Raw genomic sequence first — 21,674 nt, 5'->3', positions numbered from 1 at the left:
GCCTCAGACAGCCAACTCGACGGCTCCCGTTTACACCCCGTCATCCTTGGTTGCTTTTATGTATTGCTAACAATCCTGAAAAAGCTACCACTGTTAAGTTGCGACTGAATCGTGTATTGTTTTTTTTTTTTTTTTTTTTTTTTTTTTTACCTATGCGTGTCCGACATTGCCGAGGTAAGGTCGCTTAGTGCCATCTGACCTCGCTCTGAAGTGAAAGGGCGGTGGCCCCCAATGTAACTGTAACGTACCTCATAAGGCAATCCATCGCCGGAATGCTGTTGTCTAACATTTCTCCAAGCAACCAACTCACTACAACCGCGTTCTTGAACTATTGGTCCGTGCCAATCTACCTGGGCAGCATCACGCGGCGTGACGATGCTGAACGGTTACTAGTCTGGACTAGGCATTGGGTGAGGATTAGAACCACTTCCAGCGCATGTTCCATTTCGCTGCCTCGCATTTGGAGCATAAGAGTTCCGCACCAGGCTATGTGGCCCACAACAATTGCAACGACCAGCCCGAGGTCCTTCGTCTTCTACGTCGTTGCTGATGTAGGGTTTCCGGGGACGGATGACAGCTACCGGCCCCTCGCCGTCACTTTTCGACAAGGCCATGGGCCCGGCCCTTGTCGAAACGGCTCTCGCAGCGGTCAACGAGTCCTCCACGTGATACAGGACTGCGCGCGTATTATCGACATCCTGACCGAGCCGGCTAATCGGATTGCCCTCGACGCCGAGCTGGCTCTGGCTGTTGCCTGGTACCGTGGGGGCCACTATTCGGAACCGGAGCGCATAGAGATCGACGACGCTCCGCAGCCTGGCTACGACTTCTCCGCCTTGAAGAGCGTCTGGAAGGACAAACCCGGCAACCCTGAGAGACCTGAGTTGCCCTGGGCACCCGGCACCCGCGAGTTCCCCTTCGTCTCATCGTGTCTGCGCCTGGCTCTCAACCGCGATGATACTTACGGTACTCGCCTGGGAGACGTCCAGGAACAGCCCCTGGGGACCGTGTTCGGCGGCAACAAACTGGAGTACGGCATGGTCGTTATCGACATCTCGGATCTCGGCAATGTGCGTTACGGCATCGTTGGTTTGGAAATCAGCTACGTAGCCGACATAGATATTATCGGGAGTCCATGTGGTTGGGACTACGTGGAAAGCCGGATGCCGGATCGAGAACCGGTGCTTCACCTCGAGAAGGCTCGTTCTCGCTTGCCACTCTCTGGGACCAGATACATGAAAAAGTATGGCCTTCATACCTTGACGGATGCCGTCAAGTGGCTAAAGAGGCAACCAGTTGCTGATTTGAAAGCTCTCAGCTGTAAGGATTATTCTCCCATAAACCGCAGCGTCTGGGATAATCACGTGTTGACACGACCTGCAGATATCTGGCCGCGACCTAATATTGGCTCCGATAGCAGTTCAAGAACTAGACCTATTGACTCGGCGCCTCCAGTTAGCCAAGATGCTGCCCTCGACCAGGCGGTTGCGCGCGTCATTCAAGACGCCGTAAGCTATGACGGATTGAATATCGAGACCCATCGAGGACTCATCAACCACCCAAATTTCCAAGCCCACCTCATTAACCAACTCTGTCAAAGCCCCAGAATACTGGGCGATTCGGAATCCTCTACACAGCTTCTCCGGCTAGCCTATGCCGGACACTCGCACCTCAATTGGGTCGCATACACGAATCTCACGTACGAGAACATAGCCGCGGCTCTCGAGTCCGCCGAGCTCCGAGATGCGCAAGCATTGAGCATCTGCGTCGACCAACTAGACGGCTCCCCAACACCTCTCTTCGAGGTCCTGGCCCGGTCCGGGACCATCCGCGACCTATGTTTTCTCCAGGATCCAGCGCGGGCAAACGACGACAAGTCCTCGCAGCTGTTCTCACAGATCTGCGCATCACCATCCGGTTCTAGTCTCCTCAGCTCCAAAAATATCTTCCTGACGTGCGCCTTCTCGGCACCACTGCGGAGGAGATTCTGGTTGCTAGATCCTAAAGGCGGTAGGCTGAGCCACGCGTCTCTGGCCAGCGCGTTCCCTGTACAGCACATGTTCGTCCGCCAGCAGCTAGTAGCCTCCCCGGGCGATGATGGGGACGAGGCCAAGCGGTTTCGGCCCTGCCACTTCTTCCTCGGCGACGCTCTGCTCAAGCCGGTGCGCCTCGCCGCGGGCTTTCTTCAGTACTGCCAGTCGGTGGTCACCGATGGCTTCTTGTTCAGCTTTGCCGCCGTATCGCCAAGGTTGCCGTCATGCAAGAGTGAATTCCCCGGAACGGCGATCAGCCCGATCCCTGCCGAGAACTTTGCCATTCCCGAGTGGTGCAGCGTGTCGTCGGTGACGGCAGGAGGGGGCCGGCCAGCACAAATCGAATGCTGGCCCCTGTTCCAGGCCCTTGAGGCCAACAGCTGGGTGCTCCTCGTCTCGCACGAATGGCACACTGATCTTGAGACGCGACACCGGCGAGCAGAACTTGTATCGCAGGGGATGTCGGGAGATTCGGCTCTCGGCGTGCCGTTCGTGCGGTACGCATTCCTCCGCGCGCGGAAACGCATCGCGTGGCCCGATATAGCGGACTCGAGTCTCGAGACACTAGTTCGGCCAGAGTCCATCCAAGTCGTGGGTGGAGTGAAAGAATTCCTGCGTGAGACCGCGCCCGAGGTCGATGAACTTCTGGTAGACGCCTGCTTTGACGACGCGGTTAACGTCTTGCGGGAGCGATGGCCGGCAGGGCTGGGGCCGGATATGGATTTCATCTCACTGCTTGACGACGGTACGGCGCAGTCCATCCTCAAAGACTTCCTCCAGGACGCGGTATATGTGAGAGAGAACTTAAGGATGGCCATGCAGGGTATGCCCAGAGGTAAGCTTACCCAGTCCTCGTTAATCCGAGAAGACGCTGCCCAGCCGAAAGGATAGAATGTAGTTTTGCCAATTAATCACTTGGCTTGTAGATCGAAACTGGTACCCAGAGCTGTTAGCGGAATCGTCGAGGTACAATCTTAGAAGCCGGCGGGGGACAGCTGAGGTGACAGAGTCAGCAACAAGGAACGGTGCAGTCTTCAAGTCACTTCATGACTTGGACGTCCAAGGCCAGAACTCGCTAGGAACCGAGCGGCCAGTGACACCGCCCCAGCATGATGAGGATTCTGACTTGTGATGGACCTAATATAATTGCCACATTGAAAGCAGCGGAAGGCTACACAGCAGTCGCAAAGGAACGGTATGGGGTGCAGTAGTTGCCTTGGGTATTCAGTGCTGTAACCCCCAGGTAGAGCCGACTTCATTAGACGTCGCTTGAATGGAACCTTGTCTCTCTAAGTTTGCTCCATCGACCGCTATAAATTTGCAGTGGTACTGCAAGTAAATAGGGGTGGGGAACGGAACGGCGACCCCAAGCGTCCATCCTTGTCGAAAGATGGACAAACGGATAAGAGCCCTTCCCCGCAATCCCCACACATTACTCATCGGGTCAAACACGGCAGTCTATCTAGGTAGGCAGAGCAGAAGGACTCACTTTGGTAACTTGCCAATGAACGATGTATCCGACGAAGAGAATTGGCGGGGTTTGACGGTCGATCTAACGTAAAGAGGGAATCATACACGTTCAGGATAGCGCCCTGTCGGTAGTGAGTGTCGGGTTCCGGAGCAAGTCCAGTTGGATGGAGTCCCCCAGCTTCCGGCAACCGGATTAAACTTGGCGACCCCACGGCGAGGAGGATCTTCTCTCAAATAGATTTAATCGGGCGCTATGTGGTTCGAGGTGACGATGAGATACTCATGATTACGCAATAGCAGATCTAGCAGCGTCCCCATAACTCTGGATGGATAGGACATGATCGTTGGGTACCCAATTTGGTACGCAGAGTGCTGAGTTGGGGGTGCGAACTTTAGAGGCACCGAGTGCGGGGATTTTGCTTACAGGATTGGATCTTGGAAACGTTGGGAGTAACTTGGCAGACGGCCACGGATATGTCATCCCCTCAATTCGTACACCAACATCCAACCCATCATAAGGTACCTTATCACGGAGCTCATGATGACTGCGACACCCGGCGACGGCGTTCACAATTCGAACTCATCCTCTAGCCAAGGGTCGGCGCAAAGCGCCCTAGCTGCTGCGGAATCCAGGTTCATCGCCAACAACCCCCTCTCCAAGAAGCAGCATGGACTTGCGGTCGACTCGCTGCCCGGCGGCAACACCCGCACCCTCCTGTACACATCCCCCTTTCCCTTGAGCATTAACCGAGGCGAGGGCGCCTACGTCTGGGATGAAGACGGCCACAAGTAAGCACACAACCCATCGGGCAGCCCCCACGAGCCGTAACGTCTAGTTACCTTAACCTAACCATCCCCACTCCAGATACGTTGACTTCGTGGGCGAGCTCTCCGCCGGTCTATACGGGCACTCGCGCGCGGAAATCCGCCAGGCCATCCTCTCCACGCTCGATGCGACGGGGCTCAGCCTGGGGGCGACGACGGCGCACGAGCAGCGCTACGCGTCGCTCCTCTGCGCGCGCTTCCGCCTCGCGCGCGTCCGCACGACCAACTCGGGCACCGAGGCCAACCTACATGCGCTCGCGGGCGCGCGCCGCTTCACCGGGCGCCGCAAGGTGGTCGTGTTCTCGGGGGGCTACCACGGCGCGGTGCTGTCGTTCCCGGACGGGCGGCCGGCGCCCAACGCTGTCGACCCCGCCGACTTCGTCGTCGCGCCGCGGTACAACCACGTCCCCTCGGCGCTCGACGCCATCGCCGCGGCGGCCGCCGACAACGACCTCGCCGCCGTCCTCGTCGAGCCCATGCAGGGCTCCGCCGGGTGCATCCCGGCCACGGCGGAGTTCCTCGCCGCGGTGCAGGACGCGGCGCACGCGCGCGGCGCGCTCTTCATCCTCGACGAGGTCATGACCTCGCGGCTGGCGCCCCATGGGTTGGGCGTGGAGATGGGGCTGCGGCCGGACCTGGTCACGATGGGCAAGTATCTCGGCGGCGGCCTGGCGTTTGGGGCGTTTGGGGGCCGGGAGGATGTCATGGCCGTGTACGATCCGCGCGTGGAGGGGGCCCTGGCGCATTCGGGGACTTTCAATAATAATACCTTGGTGATGAGGGCCGGGTTGGCGGGGCTAAGGGAGGTTTATACGCCTGAGGTTTGTGTCCGGTTTCGCGAGATTGGTGATAACTTCCGGGAGAGATTGAGGGGTGTTGCGAGGGGGACACGGATGAGTTTCACGGGACGTGGGTCGTTGATTGGGCTGCATTTTACTGAAGATGGAACAGAGGACATCCGGTGCAAGGAGGACATCAAGGGAAAGGTGAGGACGGATTTGAGGGATTTATTCTGGTTTGAGATGCTCGAGGCAGGGTTTTGGACAACGAGGCGAGGGTTTATTGCGATGATATTGGACACACCCCAATCTGAGTTGGATGCCTTCGTTGGAGCTGTGACTCAGTTCCTGGAGCGGCATCGGGATCTTATGATGGTGGCGTGAGCATGAGCTAGCACTAGATCTTGCGTTCTAGCAAATGCCTAAACCCTCTCTGTACTTGTTGGGCCGCGAAGTGATACGCGGGGAAGATCGAGGTGTCTTTTTCGTCAAAGCTTGACTAGGGCACATTAGCAAAAACAGGGATCTGCTACCAAGTGTCCTCACAGAATTGAGCTACGGTCTATTAAAACAATATGGTATTACGAGTAAAAACAAACAGCTGCATTAACTATGCTATATGCTAACCTCAGGCAATGATTAGGTACTGCACACGAACGGGGAAGTCAGCCCGTCTAAGTCAGTCGCTTTCCCTATCCTGTTCACAGTATCATAGGCAAGTATAACTTTCCCACATCCCTCACCGCCTCGGTAATGTACTGATGCAGCACCGGAGGGAGATCCCCTGCCTTCGCCGCATCAAGCCAGTCCTCAAGCGCCATCTTGCCGAACGGTCGCCCTTCCACCTCCTCCATGTACTCTTGTAAACCACCGGGTGCTATTTTGCTTTCGCTGCAGTGGTTATGAATCTAACTGGAGACGAAGCAGCAGCAAGAGCAGAGTGAGATGAATCCAAAACTGCAGACTCTAGGGTAGGCTCAACTAAGCCCTCAGCCACACGTTCGACAGACACAAAGTTAAACGCTCCCAGAGCACGAAGTCCGTCTTCCACCTCCTCCCCGAGCCCAGTCAGTGCCGGTACATCTCCCAACAGGCGCGAATACCTGAACACTGAGCCCATGAAATCCAGCTCCGGCATTCCCTCCCATACAATGCTGGCCGCGCGGTGCACATATCCAGGCAGGCCACACTTCCTCATAACTCGGTCCAGCAGCGCTTGACAACTTGTAATTACCGTTGATTTCTGTTCGCTTGCGTACCTGGGTACATTGAAGCTCAAAGTGCGCAGCGAGTTCTATCAGGTATTCAGTGGAGGTTGCGAGCTAACCCGCGCCACTGCGGACGGTGCTCAAACGTGGAGGGTACCGTACCGCGCTGCATTGTACAGTACGATCCTTGAATATACTGCATAATACCACATATGTGCATCCATTGATACAATGGCGTATCTCGGTGTAATTAATGCCGTCCTGCATTTCAATGCACGCAACCGTTCCGCTGTCTATCTCGCGAATGCGAAATTAGCGAAAAGTCGACTGAGCCGACGGTACGGTACAGTACTATACAGTACATCGGCAGGGTGTATTCGTAGATGGACAGCGTTCCACTGATCGGGCAAGGGGGGCTTGGCTGCTCATGGGAACCAGTCCTAGAGTAGACGAATCAGAGATTAATCATGCAGTCAGCAGAGCAAAACCCCTGGGTTTGGCGTGGGCTTGGCCTTCTGCGGCGTACGACGAGGTGATGGAGTCGATGACTGACTGGGCTTTTTCGTGGCCGATTTCTATTGATTATTATTTAAGCTTAAGGGCCCAGAGAGAAATATTGTCAAGTCATTTTTACCAGTGCTTTATCGGCTGTTATAGACCGCGTAAAAACAGTTCTTGTGTATTGTACAAGGCAACTCGATTTCCTGCTGACATGAGTTTGGAGGTGCCAGCGCCCGAGACCGGGACCAACTGCCTCTGGCGTACGCCAACAATCAACTGGACCCAACCAGATCGTTTTCGCTATATTAAATACAGCTCTGATGGCCCAACGGCGACAGAAATTGCATCTGCGCCGCTCCCTGCCCGCCCAGTTGCTCGCCTATCCGCTTCTGCGCAGGCAACCATCAAGTTCATCCCCTCGTCCCTAGCCATACTCCTTAGTGGTGGTGTTAACAATCTTGCCGTTCTCGATGAAGGTCATCTGGGTGCCGGCCTGGACATCGACCTTGGTCTGGTCTATCCAGCCCTTCTCGAACACCACGACTTTGTTATTCCAGTCTGGGTCGTTGAGCATGTTGCGGATTTTCTGTGGGTCTGTTACCCAGTAGATGGTGGCCGCATCGTAGGGCGTCATGCTCCACCCTGCGGCGCACCCGCCCTTGAGCTGGTCCAGGTCGACCTGGAACTGCTGCTTGAAGGCGTCTGGCATGAGATACTTTTCCGTGTTAGTTCTCTTAAGGTTTCGATCAAGATGGAGGGTAGGAGAGGTAAGAGGAGACTTACAAGCTCGCAGCGGTCAATACCATGCTTATGAGCCAGGGGAATGAAGCGCGGAATTTGCTCCTCGATGTACCACTTGGCCCAAGTCGCCTCGTCGCGAGACTTGTCCCGGTAGTGAAGGACTGAGACCTTGAGCATTGGCATCTGCTGTTGCTGATCAGCCATGTTGAGTCTAAAAAAGAAGTTGTGTAGGAGGCAAAACAGCCCAAAGTTTTCGTGCTGAAGAGTGCAGCGTGCTGGAAGACCAGAGGTTCTCGGTCGACCAACGTGATTCTTAAAAATGGCCCTGGCAGGTCGGCAGCTCCTGAATCCGAGTCGGACCATAGCCTGCGGCCGCCGCAGCTGCAGCCCAGAGAAGCAGTAAAAGTGGGCTGAGGAACCAACACAAATGCACCGGCGCTATAAAGCGGCTTGTGTACCTGAAGCCTCCCTTGCATTTCGCGACTGAATTCTGCCGATACGGTGCTCGGCACATTTCTATCCAGAGCCTCGGCCGCGGGGATCGAGCTCCGCCGCCACGCCAACCGCATCCTGCCTGCGCAGAACACCTTCGTCTGGCGCGGTCTCCCCTTCATCTTTCACAGCTACCTTCTCAGCATCGCCACCGCCACGGCCAACCTTGCCCTTGAGGTTCGGCTGCGAACATGTTCCAGAAACCATTCTCTTGACCGAAAAAGACAAGTACTGATGATATAAATCCCAGCCTGCTATCATGAGATATCGCAGGCATCTCCCCGCGGATAGATGCTTGTGCCGCATGCAAACATTTTGTGCCGCTTTTACACTCAAGTTGCCGCGGATCTTCTTACCCCTCGGTTGGGCGAGTTTCCAACCGATCAGTTGGGACACTAACTCTGACACAGCCACCCAACCAAAGGCCCAACAGGTAGTGCGCACGCCGGGGCGGCCACCGATTGCGACTTAGGAACCATTAGGTCCCTTTGCGTAGCCAAAATTAAGGTATTTTATTTCACGCTCCCCGTTGGTGTACGGTTCTGGAAGTAGCTTTCATAATGACACGAATAATTTAGAGCGCCGATCCCAGTTTTGACCTAATTGCTCGAGATGCCTCTCTTCCTCTCCGTCAAACCTGCAACCGATGCCATAGTTTGAAAGTCCGTTGCCAGAGCCGTAGCTCTAGCATCGGATCTGGCACTGAACTTAGCCTTGGCCGTGACGCTGCCGCCGTAGCCACCTCCTCCTGTGCGCGATGCTCAAGGGCCGGAGCTGTTTGTACATAGTATATATGTAAGATAATTAGATCTAAGACCACCAACAACGTGCCTACAGAGCATCTCAAGCCGGTATTTTGACTCCCTTTCCAGCAAAACAACGCAGTGGCCAGCCGCGCACCCACCAGGTGCGTCAAGGTATATGCTCGCCCTCGTCGATATTGGCAATATCAGCCCAAACTCACCTCGTTGGACCCTTTTTCTTGGGTGCCCTACGCCCCAAGCGCTGTGGCCTGAGGCGTGGCCCCACCAGATTCCCGATGAATTCGCAGACCTTGTAGAGGACCGCCAAACTTCCGTGCCGGAAGCCAATTCGAGGCTGGAGCGGTTCACGCCGAGCCTAGACGACTTAGAATTATCCCACGATGTTATGAGCACTCCTTCCCTACGAAAGGCTACGCCTCTAATTATATCCGAGTGTCAGACGTCCATGGCCCTGGAGGAACCTCTACGGCAACAGCAACTCCATTCCGAGGCCGAGGACGCGGTGGCCAAATACATGAACAAGCTGATGGAACTTAACCTGCGGATCTACCAGTTGCAGGTGCAAGCGGGCACGGCAGCTCCTACGCCAGTTCTCTGCAAGGACATGATATTCGTTACACGTTCATTGCTAAGGAAGATGGAACAAGATGGGGAAAGCGCTAGGAGAGCACCACATCAGCATCGCTACAGCAAACATCAATTACCGTCACATCTCCCCCGGGGGACCCCCCACACCACCAGGCCAAGCGGCTAGACGCCAAGATTCGGCACCGGGCCATCAGTCTGTCAATGTACCCGGAAGACAGCTATGATTCGGCTTGTGGTGGCGTTGGTACCGGCGTCTTTCGCCATATACTCTATCCTGCTATCAGCGCATCTTTGATCTGTTCAAGCACATCTACCTATCCATCCACGCGCACATCGAATACAGCACGGCGCTGCAGTCCTCATCCACTGTGCAGGTTGTCATGAGCACCGAACTTATCAGTTACTTGAGCGGGCGGCTTAGTCACGGACTGCACCAACTGACATCACGGATGGTTGCTCCTACGGCGCCATCTCCTTCCGGTGCCTCCTCTTCCTCTCCATCGAGCGCTTCCATGAGAACGACACGATTCTCCATGCTCGGCGCCACCACTACTCCAGCCCCGGGCATGTGGCTCTCCCCGGACAACAGCAACAAGAGCTCGGTTTCTTCCCACAACCAAAGCCTGCCGAATACTGGGAGCCAGACACGTGGGACTCAGCACAACAGCTCGTTTCTTCAGGATGTTTTGCCCGTTATAGATATCATGGCTAACAAGCAGGCGGCTTTAGCAGCGCATATTGTTGTGATAAAACATTCCATTCATGAGTCGGATAAGATCTGATGGTGAGGAGCTCAACTACTATAGGTACCTTAGCACGTCTTTAACATTGACTCTGATTCGTTTGCTTTCTATAAGAGGGTACTGCGAGGCCACAGCATAGCACAACCTTGTGATGCTAACAACATACCGCGTTTCTGTTGAAAGACGATAATATCCGTCTTGTCCGTCGGTGATATCACGGCAAGAATCCGGAGCGGCTACAAGACTATAACACCGAGAGAGCAAACGGAAAGAGTTCCAGCTTCTCTTCCAGAAAGACTTGTTTGCCAGAATCATCCGAGGAGCCATCATATGCCCCAATGCCATCAAGCGTAATGTTCCTTCCTCACCACCTGCTTCCCTACAATGAGAGGTATGCGCTACCTCCTCTCTCTCTCCCTACTTCACTCCTCAACTCCCATCCTGCTACCACAGCTACCAGCCTACCAAAACCAATGACCCAACCGCCTCGTCTCACCCTTACTTAGGCAAGCCAACACTGCTGGAGTCGGGTGCTTTATAACCGATGAGGCTCTACAGGGACATTCACTGACCTAAATGCCGAATAGGGCAGGTCCAGAAATGTATCTTGAAGGCGCAGCACCCTCCCACCCGTGTCTGCTTCATAATTGGACCCATCGACAACCAACTAGCCGCCATTAACCCCGCAGATAACGCAAGGCTTACCACCCAGACGCTGGGACCGCGACCACCCCGCAGCCCACCCAAACCCATGCCTCCTGCGTCCAAGGCTGAAGCCAACGTGTCGACGGTCCTAATCACTAATTCACTTTCTAGGCCAACAATCTATTTGGAACAGGAACCACAAGGTTATCTCTTGGACAATTACTGGATGGTTGCTTTATGCGGTGCTCGCTTAAATAGGTAGGTGGTAGTATGGGAGGTATCACAGCCCGTCGTGCGGCTCATGGTGGACGAGACACATACGTAAGGCAGGTAAAGTACTTTGGGTTATCTGAAGCAAGCACTGGGAGGGCATGTAATCAGTGGAGTAATTACCTACTCCTACAGAGACAGCAAAGACAGCACACTAGGTGAAGGCAGAGAAAAGAATGAAAGAGGTAGGGGACGCGTGACCAGTACTTTTCCAGGAGCTCTCAGACGTAAAGTAATAAACATCTCAGTAGATCCACCGAGGGACTTGCCTACTATATACCCAAGAAAGTCCCACTTCATGTCCAAGGTGCCGCACTGTTGACAGGTGTAAGGAGCCCCCATTATATTCTCCATGAGTATTACAATACAAGGCTCCCCGTTTACGCCGGAACAGCTGCAGTACTGGCTCACTCACGAGAGTGACACCCTTGTTCCTGACATCATCACTTGTGCTGTCATCACAGGCTTCTTCTCCACTCTCTTCGTCATTGCGCGAATTTTGGGTCGCTGGTGGCAGCGCGATGCGTTACGCGTTGACATTAGCGACTGGCTTCTTCTCGTCGCATAGGTGCACTCTTCTCTCCTGCGCAAACTTTCTCTCATCCTAGGTTATTGTTGACCGGCCCGGTTGCGAACAACAGGTCTTCTTCGTGACAACGGCCGTCTGTTAACCATGCTCACGCCATATGGGGGCGGGCGCCATATGATCTTCACCACAGACCACTCCAAGCTCCAGGTGGTGAGGAACCTAATTACCCCTTACCTTCTGCCCGGTTCATGCTCCTTTTCATAATCTTCAAGCTGACACCCGAGGTCCAATGTCTCTATTTCGCTATCGTTGGTGAGGGCTCGTACGGGATTTATATGGATCTCTTAAAGTCCAGCATCCTCAGTCTCTACGGTCCATTTTCCCATCTCGCACATTTCGCTTGTGGCTGTGGACCTTCTCTGCCTTTATCCTCGGTTGGGCCCTGACGGCTTCACTGGGGCCTTTCTCCAATGCGTCCAATCGCTAAAGCATACGACAACTCTCTGGATGGCTATTGTATTCATTTCAGCCAGCTGACTCTAATAGTCGAAATCTGCAGCGTTATTACTGATTTTGTCATCATCACGCTGCCCATTCCGCTCATTCTGAAACTGAACACGAGCGCAGGGAAGAAGCTTGTCATAACTGCTACGTTTACAGCAGGCTCCAGGTAAGTATCTGCTGATTTCTCCACCCAACGAGAGACATCGCACAGCTGACTTGGCCACCTTTGCATTCAGCGCCGTGGTTGTATCCATCGTCCGCCTCGTTTACTCGCTCTATGTCAGCTCGCTTGATGGCTCCTGGGATGCGATCCCTGCAGGCTACATGTCGTGCATTGAACTCACCGTCGGCTTCCTGGTCGTCTCCATCCCCGTCTAGCGCGCTTTGTATAAAAAAGGTACTCAAGGCCGGGACCAGCTGGTCTGCTGACTGGTCGTACAACTTGAAGTCGGACGGCGTGCCCCTGCGTTACAACAACTCCGCGTCCTACAACAACGCCAAGGGCAGCGGTGAGATCGTCGCCTGCCCCGGACACACAATCACGGTCGCCACCACCAACATGGGCCCACATAATATGAAGCCCGCGACACAAGCAGATACGCGTCAGGGCATCAGCGTTAGAGATGACGTTTACCTGGGGAGGATGGCTTACAAGAACGGAGCTTAGGTGAGGGAGCCAGAGGAGGAGACGGTGCCGAGAAGGATTTCTTAGGTTGTCGTCGCTATCGATCTAAGAATCTTGGCACCATACTAGACTCGTTCCGGGACTGGCCAGTCCGAGTACCTTGATTTACATAGCCAGTACAAGATCCATTAACAACTTGAAGCCAGAACTACGAGCTATTACTACCTAGGTAGAACGCTATGAGACAAAAGTCGGTGCACACAGTCCCAATTTTACGTTCTTCCTAGAGCCAGCTTCAAACGTCGAGTGCATAATCAGATCCCGAGTAAACCAGATACAGGTAAACCAGATCCGAGTATGTGAAATGAGAGGCTCGGATTCTGAGCTCCAGTGTTTCATTACCATCCATGTGCTACATGGATAGCCTTTCGCCAACGTGGTACGTCAGAGGAAACCGCCCCCAGGGATCTAGGGCCTTCCGGTCAGACTGGGGTATTTTCTAGGATGATACCGTGGGGGCTAGGTCTTGTAGCGGATCTAATTTCCCTTTACACCTTAATCACGGTCATCTGGGGCATTGATTATTCGCGGTGCATCCAATCCCACACGTTTCTCCATTCTTGTTGTTCACTCTACTTGAGGGCTTTTCTTACGTACAAGGTGACCAGAGGAAGCTCTATCTGCTCACGTTACTTTAACATTGTCCAGGCTGCTGAAACTTACAGTGGCGGTTGCCTGCTCTTGTCTGTCCGGCCATTAGTGGTCTTTTTCCTCCCGCTTGTTTTATGTGCATACAGTGGCATGGGGCCGAAACATATGTCTACACCCACATATCCATCAAACAAGGTGGAGGGACAAATACAGGTAACAGCCCAATAGCCGGATTAGGATAAGCAGACGAGTAAGGTCAGGGAAGATCAAAACAGGATCGATATTTTTCAGCAGCAATGATTAGTGTTGTCGACAGGTGCCCGTTTCCTCTGGCTCCGGACAGCGCCGCTCGGGCTGTTTCGTCTCTCGACTCGAGGGACTCAAAGCACTTCTCGAGTGCCAGGTTGACGATTATATCATGACCGTTTTGCCGGGCCTTGGCGACCGCTCCCTGGTAAAATGAGTGAGGCAAGGACCAGGACCCCTATTCGAGGGGGCGTTCCACCAGCTGAGCATTCCAGCATCCCGCAGCCTCTTGTATAACCCGCCTGACTGCGGTTGCCGTGCGCCGCCAGAGCACACAAATCCTAGCCTCGTGGCAGACCAGTCCCCTCCATACCGGACTCCTTCAAAATAAATGCTCCTGACCCGTACCTATGGTAGTAATCCGTGGTGTTGATGGCCTGCGAGGGAGCGGTCGCTAGCACGATCGCAATCTTATCGGTGCCTATTTTCTCTTCGCAGGGCAGCACGGCAATCCGTCCGAACTGTGTCGAATTTTAGTTGCTGAGTTTCAGTCTCCGGCCGAATACCAGGCAAGTCGGGTAGCAGAGTGAGAGACAGGACATACCGCAACATTGAGGCTCAGGTGGATGCCCTTGTTGTCAAAAGTGACGGAAGTATTTGCGGCGTGCAAGTCGGGCAACCAGTGATAGTTCTGGAACGGAACCAGAGAAGCGGCGAGGGGTACAAAATTGTGATAGCCGGTGCCACACGTGTGCCTAGCTTTGCGGTATGGGCGACGCAGGCCCAGGCGAAGATAATATAGTTATCTGAGACCTTCAGGATCTCCTGCTGGAGTTTAGCAAAGGCCTTGGACTCTTTCCCGTAGAGCATGGGCATGTTGATGCCAAAAGCTCAACTGGGCAATACGCCGTACCTTCGATTCTTGTCGTTTCTCTGTTCGAGGCCCATGACATCTGCTGTGCGATGCTAGCGGACTGAGGAGTGGTGTCCCCCTCCAAGATTTCGAGCGATATACCAGTGATTTGTGAGACCTGGGATGTTAGGCAACGCTTTATACCGATTCCCCGCCATCCTCTGCCAAGGAACAGGACCAATGAGGGCGCGACGAGCTCCTGCAAATTACCGACCGTAGCTTGCGTAGGTAGCAATCGTTGGTACCCAGCACCTCCCCAGCAAGTGCACCAAAGCCTTCGTCCCAATCACGACCTGACATTGGTCATCTAGCTGCTTCAACAATAGAATAGAAGGAGCCACCCTGGGCCCATCATTAAGATATCCAACGCTTCCATTTCCATGACCGGGGGGGGGGGGGGGGGGGGGCACAAAAAGAGTTAATTGAGAATGGCGAACACCTTGCAGCAGGGCGCTCTCTTTATGCTCTATGCTATTGCTAAAATGCCCTTGGTACCTGCACTTGAATGCCAGAGGCACGCAGTTATCATGTCCAATTCTTGTACTCGACAGCCCAATTCTCCGACACAAGACTACCACTGGCCTTGGGGTCCAGCAACCTGGCCCGGGACGCCGTGTCGTTCCGAAACTGCCACTCGAGGTAATTCACGACGGCGCGTGCCGCTTTGCCGCCGTTAGGGGCCGCAAAGGTGCTGCCGTGGCCGGTATCCAGACTGGCTTTGAAGGCGGGCAGCTCGGTGGGGAGCAGCTTGTAATCTTTTTCGGCCTGTTTCCGTTAGTACTATTCTGACACGAGATTCCGACCCTTCGAAACGGTTTTTAAAAAACACCCACCCCCCCCCCCCCCCCCCCAAAAAAAAAACCTACATTCGGATACCCCATGTCCTTGGGCCCGCCGACGAACCAGGCGACGGGCACCTTGATCTCTTGCAGCAGGTACCGCTTCTCGTCTTGGAAGATACCGATGTTGAGCAGGATGATGCGCTTCACCCGGTCGTCGTGGTACGCCGTCGACATGGCCTCGAGCCCGCCACAGCTGTGGCCCATGGTGGCGACGGCACCGTTCTGGAATGCGGCTGCCGTGGAGCCGTACCGCGCCGCGCCGCCCTTTGCCGCCCAGTCCAGCGAAGCCCGCATGTCCGTCACCATTGACTGCGACTTGCCCGCCACCCCGCCGGCGAGGCCGTCCGCCGCGATCACGTACCCGTGGCTCGCCACCTCGATCAAAAAGTTCTTGTGCGCCGACGGGTCCGTCGCGCACCCGCCGTTGCCCCAGGCGATGAAAGGGAGCGTCATGTTGGCAGGCGGCAGGTCGCGCGGCGCGAAGATGGTGTGGTTCGGCAGCGCCGGGTCCGTGGTCGCCCTAGCGGGATACGGGCCCGTGCCGGACGCGGAACCCGCTCCGCCTCCCAAGCGGGGCGACTCGGTCCCGGTGGCGCCCGGGTTGTTGCCCGTCCTGGCAAGGTAGGCCGCCAGGTCGCTAAGCGAGATGCAAAAGATGCCGCCAGCGATGGTGTCGTCGCCCGTGGCGGGGTAGTAGCCCGGCTTCGGCACGAACTGGCCCCCCGTCTGGCGCGTCGCGAGTGAGGAGGAAACATCCGGGAGAGCTCTGGCTCTGTCAAACAGTGTCAGCGTTGATGGTATTTCCCGCACCAGGCCCAGATCCGGTAGGGAGGACGCACGCAGAGACCGCCGCGTTGACCGCCACCGCGGCCACAAGACGAGCGAGGACGACCATTTCCAAGAAGCTAGAAAGGACTGCCGCCACTACTACTTGGAGATCTGAAATACTTCCTCGCTGCTAACATCTATTGTTGACATAGATCACCCACAATATATACTAATTCTTCTCCCCCCGCAGCAGCAACACCAAAGGACTTTACTCCTGGTCTCTGGACGGTTCTGATAAAGAACCACTACCGACTGCGATTGCCGAAGCGGCCTTGGCAACGCCAACTCGGCGGTCAACAATAGCCTGATTGAGTGTCGCCCTCACAACCTCACAACCACACACCCAGCTTAGGTCCCTACCTCACATCTCTTATATGATAGCCACAGCCGAGGGGAGCCGAGACTCGCTTTTGCGCCGTCCAAGGGAGTGCACCAACAACCGCGTCGTAATCCGTGCTTGCAAGCGATGCGACATCATACATTAAATAATTAGTTCTTAGCGACGGATCCGTGGAGTATTGATTACGGTGTACACTAGTCCAGTCTATTCCTCTGTATATGTGCACGAGTAGTGAGAATTACCGGGCTTGGCCTCGGCAGCGTCTTCAATTATATCTAACGACTACCTAACGCACTCCAAGTATGTAAGGATTAGGTACAAGGTCACAGACCGTACGCAACTTACCGCTTGAGTAACAGGCATCTGTCTTTTTGTGTCTATGACCAGGACATTAAAAAAGACAAAAAAAAAAAACAATACAACACTGGGGGATTCGCTGGTCGGCACCGACTCAACTACTAGTCCGGCTCTCACCGGCTTATTCATGGGAGAGCGGACGGGATTCCGAGTTTTCTAGTGGATATAGTTGTATGTGGCAGATTTTGTGTTGTGTTCGTGTTATACAGTAGGGCACGGCCACGGGGCATTGACAAAGTTGCCGCGTGCTACCACCAATTGGTGACATGTACCTGAGTACTAGAAACGGAACTTATTCAGGCCTATTTAGCGGGTAAGCGGCACGCTTTAGACTCAGCTAGGCAGTTAACTTGTGAATGTGACGGTCCAGCCATTGCTTGCTTCTTATCATTTGTTTTCTCCATGCAGAATACGGAATATGGATTCTCCATTTGGTGACATTCAATGGCAATGGGGTGGAGTAAATCCCCCGGAGAATGGCTGAGGGATTTTGTTTCTGTTCCACGTTGTAAAAAGGCCGAGGCAAGTTGAACGAGGATGTGGAGGAGGACCACGTCGAAGACACGAAGGTTAGATAGGATGTGGATCGATCGAGGTGCTGTGCCTTCAAAACACCCTAGTCAGGCCCCCTTTTTTTGGCCCTCCCCCCCCCTTATGGTCAAATCGAGGCAATCTGGCCAATCGACCCAAACTATCCTCCTATTTACCACCCAGCGCAAGGCATGCGCGTATAGGAAAACTACATAGATAGATATAATTGAATACGAAGAATCCGAATCTTAATGGGTTTAATGGCGCGCGTTATACGCATCGAGATTTTGATAGATATATAAAAACAGCCCCGTCCCCCGAAGTTTTCTAAATCCTGGTAGGTTTTGGCAAATCTTGGCAGGATTTTTTTACAAAAACTTACTATTTTTTTTATAACGTTATCCATCAAAATATCAACGCGTATTGCCTGCGCTACCGAAGTAATGGAAGATTCGGATTCTATGTATTCAATTGCATCTATGTGGTACTCCTGTACGCGCATGCCTTTCGCTAGCTGGTAATAGGAGAATAGTTTTAGGTCGACTGGCCGAGTTGCCTTCAAAAAATTGCTTGGGCGCGGGGGAGGGACTAGCCCAAGTGATCGTCCTGACTTGGTGTTTTGAAGGCACAGTGAAGAAAAGGAGGGCGCTGGGATATGACTGGACGCCAAACTGATCACTAGTGGGACGCTGCATTTGTAGCATGTGGGGATGCCGAGAACCAAGCATTGCACTTCCGCATTGGCATTTTTGTCTGGGCCTTTCAGCTTCCTCACTGCAGAGTTGCTGTAATGCTTGCTGCCGTGTGGTTGGTCTGCAGTTGGCAAACGCCATTGGTAGTGAGATTTCCGCCACGCGCCTTACAGGGCACGAGCCGAGCTGAGGTGTGTGCATCCCCTGGTAGAATACTTCAGTTCCCGAGCGCCCCACTAGCAACAGTCGTCCTGTCGCCTGACCGTCGCGTCTGGACGTCATTCATCGCTTCTATTTACAGACGAACTTAAACCGGACAAAGGAGGAACACGCCGACATGGCTAACCTTCTCCATCATCACCGGCACCATGAACCGGAGATCGCCCAGGTACCTACCCGTTCCGCATGGGCCCGAGACGGGGTCCGAGCAAGACCACTACCCGGACTCGGGAACCTGCATGACGGAAGAGGAAGCCAACATCTTTGCCTACCTCACCCATCCTGACGATAGCTACACCGCCGACCACACATATCGGGCCGACCTGTCACTGATGGCCCGGGCTCACTTTATACACTCGATCAACAGCGCCGAGAGCCGCAAGGAGCTGCAGGCCATTGGGCAAATGGCATGAAGGATCCCCTATGGTGGTACATTCGTCATACTCTCCTGCCCGGTGCGGGCTTTTGATGGAACGATACGTCTTGTTCAGCATTGGCAACCTGGAGCCGCTGTTCAAATTGGCGTGGCCGCAGTGCTGGGGTTCCAGTGCTACCGACTGCAGCAAGAACTGGATAGCTTCCGTCACCTATTTGGAGTTTTGTGGTCCCCGCCTTCGGTACTGCCCAACTTGCTAACTGCACACTATTAGGCCATTGGTATTATGGCCGGCCAGCAGCTGGTTGGTGTACGTTTCCCCTCGCAGATTCCACCGAAGCAAGGTACGCAGAGTTAACGCGGGGCAGATGATTGGAGACTGGATCGGTCGGCGGTGGATTCTCATCCAGGACGCCTCTATCATGCTCCTTGGCCTATTGATGCTCACCGCCAGCTGGGGCGTGAATCTCCAGGGCTGGGTCATCTGCTACGCCTGGTCACTGTTTATATACGGTGCGTTAGATCTCACTCCCATAGTCCTCGCACTCACTTCCCCAGAAAATCAATTGACTCCAACTGGCCCCCCTTCCCCGCGCTGACGCTAAACTCCCTCCACCTCTCCAGTTCCTCCGTATACTGCTCATACTCCCTCCTCAACACCCCCCACGCATCCCCTCCCAGCGGCACCCTCAACGGGACCTCGCCCCCTTCAACCAACTCCCAGATCCTTTCCACCACCACCTCCGCGTCCGCCCACCCCTTCATCGCCTCCTCATCCTCCAAGTACCTCTCCACCCTCCTCGTCGGCGAATCCTCCCCCTCGTACGCCTCATGCACCGGAATTGCCCTCTCCCTCCCCGTCTTGACGTAGTTTGTCTTCACGCCCCCGGGCTCGACGCAGCAGAAATGGATCCCCCACTCGGGGCGGACCTCCTTGGAGACGCTCTCGGTGAAGCCTTCGACGGCGAACTTGGAGGCGTGGTAGTACGCGTTGCCCTGGAAGGCGACGCGCCCGCCCATGGAGGTGATGTTGAGGATGCAGCCGCCGATGGGCCCGGATTGGGGATTGACGGAGCGCATGATGCGCATGGCGTGCGTGGTGAGGAGGACGGTTCCCCAGAAGTTGGTTTCAAAAAGGTTGCGGGCGACAGGGAGGGAGGCGTTTTCGGTGTCTGTGACGCGAACCGCGGTTTAGCCAAGGTCCTTAATTTGACGCTGGATTTCAATCAGGAGATGTTGGGTCTTTTTGGGGGGGGAGGGGGGAGGGGGAAATTACCGCCTCTGTAGGAAAAGCCGGCGTTGTTGACCATGACGTCGATGCGGCCGAAGCGAGCTATGGCAGTGTCAACTGCCGCATCGATTGTGGATGAAGAAGTTACGTCCAGAGAGAGGGTAAGTAGGTTCGGTGAGTTGGTTGGGAGGTATGAGAGGCCAGACAACTTGCGAGCTGTAGCAACGAGCCGCTGGCCTTTGGCAAGGATGAGGAGGGAAAGAGCTTTCCCCATGCCAGAGGAACAGCCGGTTACTGAGAATTGCGTTAGCTTTGCATGCTATGGGTAGGGTGGGTGGCGCTTCTCGACCTTCTAAACCAGACAGCATCAAGGGGGAGATTGTATTTTTGACGGTTAGAGCTCATGGTGAGACCAGTGCCGTGCAGTGATTTGCTTCGTTGGACTTGGTGCACGAGAAATGATAGGGCAAAACAAGTGGAATTGTATTTGTTGCCATGAAAATTTTAGACTTATATGTACTCTTAGGGTTCTATTCTCACTCATGCGCAAACGCCGTAAACTCCGAGTTCCCAAACTCCGGGGTAGCTGGAAATTTGGAACCGCGTGAGCCGCAGCAACGCCAATGCAGGTGAGATGTCCCACCCGGACAAAAATTGCATTCCTGGAATCTCATATTACTCTATCTTCTCTAAGCTGGCCTCGCAATTTATCTTGCAGTTTGGTTCGTCAGATGTACAATATTCGTCACAGACGCCAGTCACGCGTTGAGATGAATCAGCACCAGACTCGATCACCGCACTATCAACGTAAGCACCCCAAGATCAGCAACTTACATCTAAGAACTTGCTCGATTGCGGGAGCCTTACTCAGAAATTGGTATCTTGGTGGTTTGTACGCTCATGGCCAGCTAAAAGGTCGCGGCTTATATTTAATAAAGATAATGTCGCTAATGAGCGTTACTTCCTCACACGAGGAGTTCCAGTCAAGCCTCTCGAGGCTCTGGGATTGTTGCAGGCCATTCTGATGGAGCCAAACTGAGAGCGTGAGTCTGGAGCAATGCCTCTACTACCCGATTGCTTCCACCCTTATCCCTAACATCAGGGATAGTCTCTCCCCTCCCCCCCCTTTCTCTCCCTTAGTTTAGGAGAATCCCGTCTATCAGCTGGGCGTGGACCTGTGGTTTCTTGGCCCATATACAGTTGGTCAATCCAAAGCATAAATGGTTCGTCGGCTTGGCTGAGGCGTTTGAGAAGGGAGTCCAGGGTCTTGGATGTGTTTAAGCTGCCTACTGCTGTTTTCAGTAAAATAGTATACTCTCTTGTACCCCAGCGCCAGGATATAGCCTTATATTGTCCTACAATTTCCAGGAGAGTTCTTTGAGATTTGCTCGACAAGGCCCGTCATATTTTCCTGGCCGAAGCGTAAGGAGACGGATACTTTGGGGAGCCTGAGGGCGGACTGTATGACATGAAGTGTAATTGGTGTAGTCTGGAAGCCGGTTCCTTCTGCGAGATTTGGGCCCATACCAGATGCTGAGTTCGATTTCGCGCCCTGGCTGGCCTGTATTCGACGACCAAGTGGGGACTTGGTCGACTTCAACCCCATTGGCTCGTCCTGCTGCCTGCCTCATGCGCTGCGGCCCGGTGTCTACCGCCTCGAGAATGGCTTCAATTATTACTACTGTCCAGGGCTCTGCCCATCTCGTTGGAGCGTGTACGACTACGCGGTGC

The 21,674-nt window shown here is 54.3% G+C and overlaps 8 protein-coding genes across 8 annotated transcripts; 5 read left to right on the top strand and 3 right to left on the bottom strand.

Annotated features, from left to right (window-relative positions):
• Positions 1-488: 488 nt before the first annotated feature.
• On the top strand, positions 489-3,165 carry MFIFM68171_07295 (Proteophosphoglycan ppg4; the record flags this gene model as incomplete). Its single annotated transcript, XM_071062715.1, has 3 exons — positions 489-1,320; positions 1,384-2,868; positions 2,960-3,165. The coding sequence occupies 3 exons, from the start codon at positions 489-491 to the stop codon at positions 3,163-3,165; spliced, it is 2,523 nt and encodes an 840-aa protein (XP_070918816.1).
• An 876-nt stretch (positions 3,166-4,041) lies between these two features.
• On the top strand, positions 4,042-5,491 carry MFIFM68171_07294 (Glutamate-1-semialdehyde-aminomutase protein; the record flags this gene model as incomplete). The annotated part of the gene is made up of 2 exons (XM_071062714.1): positions 4,042-4,292; positions 4,369-5,491. The coding sequence occupies 2 exons, from the start codon at positions 4,042-4,044 to the stop codon at positions 5,489-5,491; spliced, it is 1,374 nt and encodes a 457-aa protein (XP_070918815.1).
• A 1,749-nt stretch (positions 5,492-7,240) lies between these two features.
• Positions 7,241-7,761, bottom strand: MFIFM68171_07293 (Putative dimeric alpha-beta barrel protein; the record flags this gene model as incomplete). Its single annotated transcript, XM_071062713.1, has 2 exons — positions 7,241-7,531; positions 7,600-7,761. The coding sequence occupies 2 exons, from the start codon at positions 7,759-7,761 to the stop codon at positions 7,241-7,243; spliced, it is 453 nt and encodes a 150-aa protein (XP_070918814.1).
• A 3,650-nt stretch (positions 7,762-11,411) lies between these two features.
• MFIFM68171_07292 (uncharacterized protein) lies at positions 11,412-11,627 on the top strand (the record flags this gene model as incomplete). The annotated part of the gene is made up of 1 exon (XM_071062712.1): positions 11,412-11,627. One exon carries the CDS (start codon positions 11,412-11,414, stop codon positions 11,625-11,627), a length of 216 nt encoding a protein of 71 aa, XP_070918813.1.
• Positions 11,628-12,058: 431 nt separating this feature from the next.
• MFIFM68171_07291 (uncharacterized protein) lies at positions 12,059-12,470 on the top strand (the record flags this gene model as incomplete). The annotated part of the gene is made up of 2 exons (XM_071062711.1): positions 12,059-12,258; positions 12,329-12,470. 2 exons carry the CDS (start codon positions 12,059-12,061, stop codon positions 12,468-12,470), a joined length of 342 nt encoding a protein of 113 aa, XP_070918812.1.
• Positions 12,471-15,052: 2,582 nt separating this feature from the next.
• MFIFM68171_07290 (Chlorophyllase) lies at positions 15,053-16,264 on the bottom strand (the record flags this gene model as incomplete). The annotated part of the gene is made up of 3 exons (XM_071062710.1): positions 15,053-15,292; positions 15,394-16,141; positions 16,209-16,264. 3 exons carry the CDS (start codon positions 16,262-16,264, stop codon positions 15,053-15,055), a joined length of 1,044 nt encoding a protein of 347 aa, XP_070918811.1.
• A 2,190-nt stretch (positions 16,265-18,454) lies between these two features.
• MFIFM68171_07289 (uncharacterized protein) lies at positions 18,455-18,749 on the top strand (the record flags this gene model as incomplete). Its single annotated transcript, XM_071062709.1, has 2 exons — positions 18,455-18,505; positions 18,588-18,749. The coding sequence occupies 2 exons, from the start codon at positions 18,455-18,457 to the stop codon at positions 18,747-18,749; spliced, it is 213 nt and encodes a 70-aa protein (XP_070918810.1).
• A 509-nt stretch (positions 18,750-19,258) lies between these two features.
• Positions 19,259-20,348, bottom strand: MFIFM68171_07288 (uncharacterized protein; the record flags this gene model as incomplete). Its single annotated transcript, XM_071062708.1, has 3 exons — positions 19,259-19,884; positions 19,989-20,237; positions 20,336-20,348. 3 exons carry the CDS (start codon positions 20,346-20,348, stop codon positions 19,259-19,261), a joined length of 888 nt encoding a protein of 295 aa, XP_070918809.1.
• Between the last annotated feature and the right edge of the window lie 1,326 nt (positions 20,349-21,674).

The sequence above is a fragment of the Madurella fahalii genome, assembly GCF_045866475.1.
Source record: "Madurella fahalii IFM 68171 DNA, scaffold_4, whole genome shotgun sequence".
In the NCBI taxonomy this organism is placed as follows: domain Eukaryota; kingdom Fungi; phylum Ascomycota; class Sordariomycetes; order Sordariales; genus Madurella; species Madurella fahalii.
This window is presented reverse-complemented; position numbering and strand designations above follow the sequence as displayed.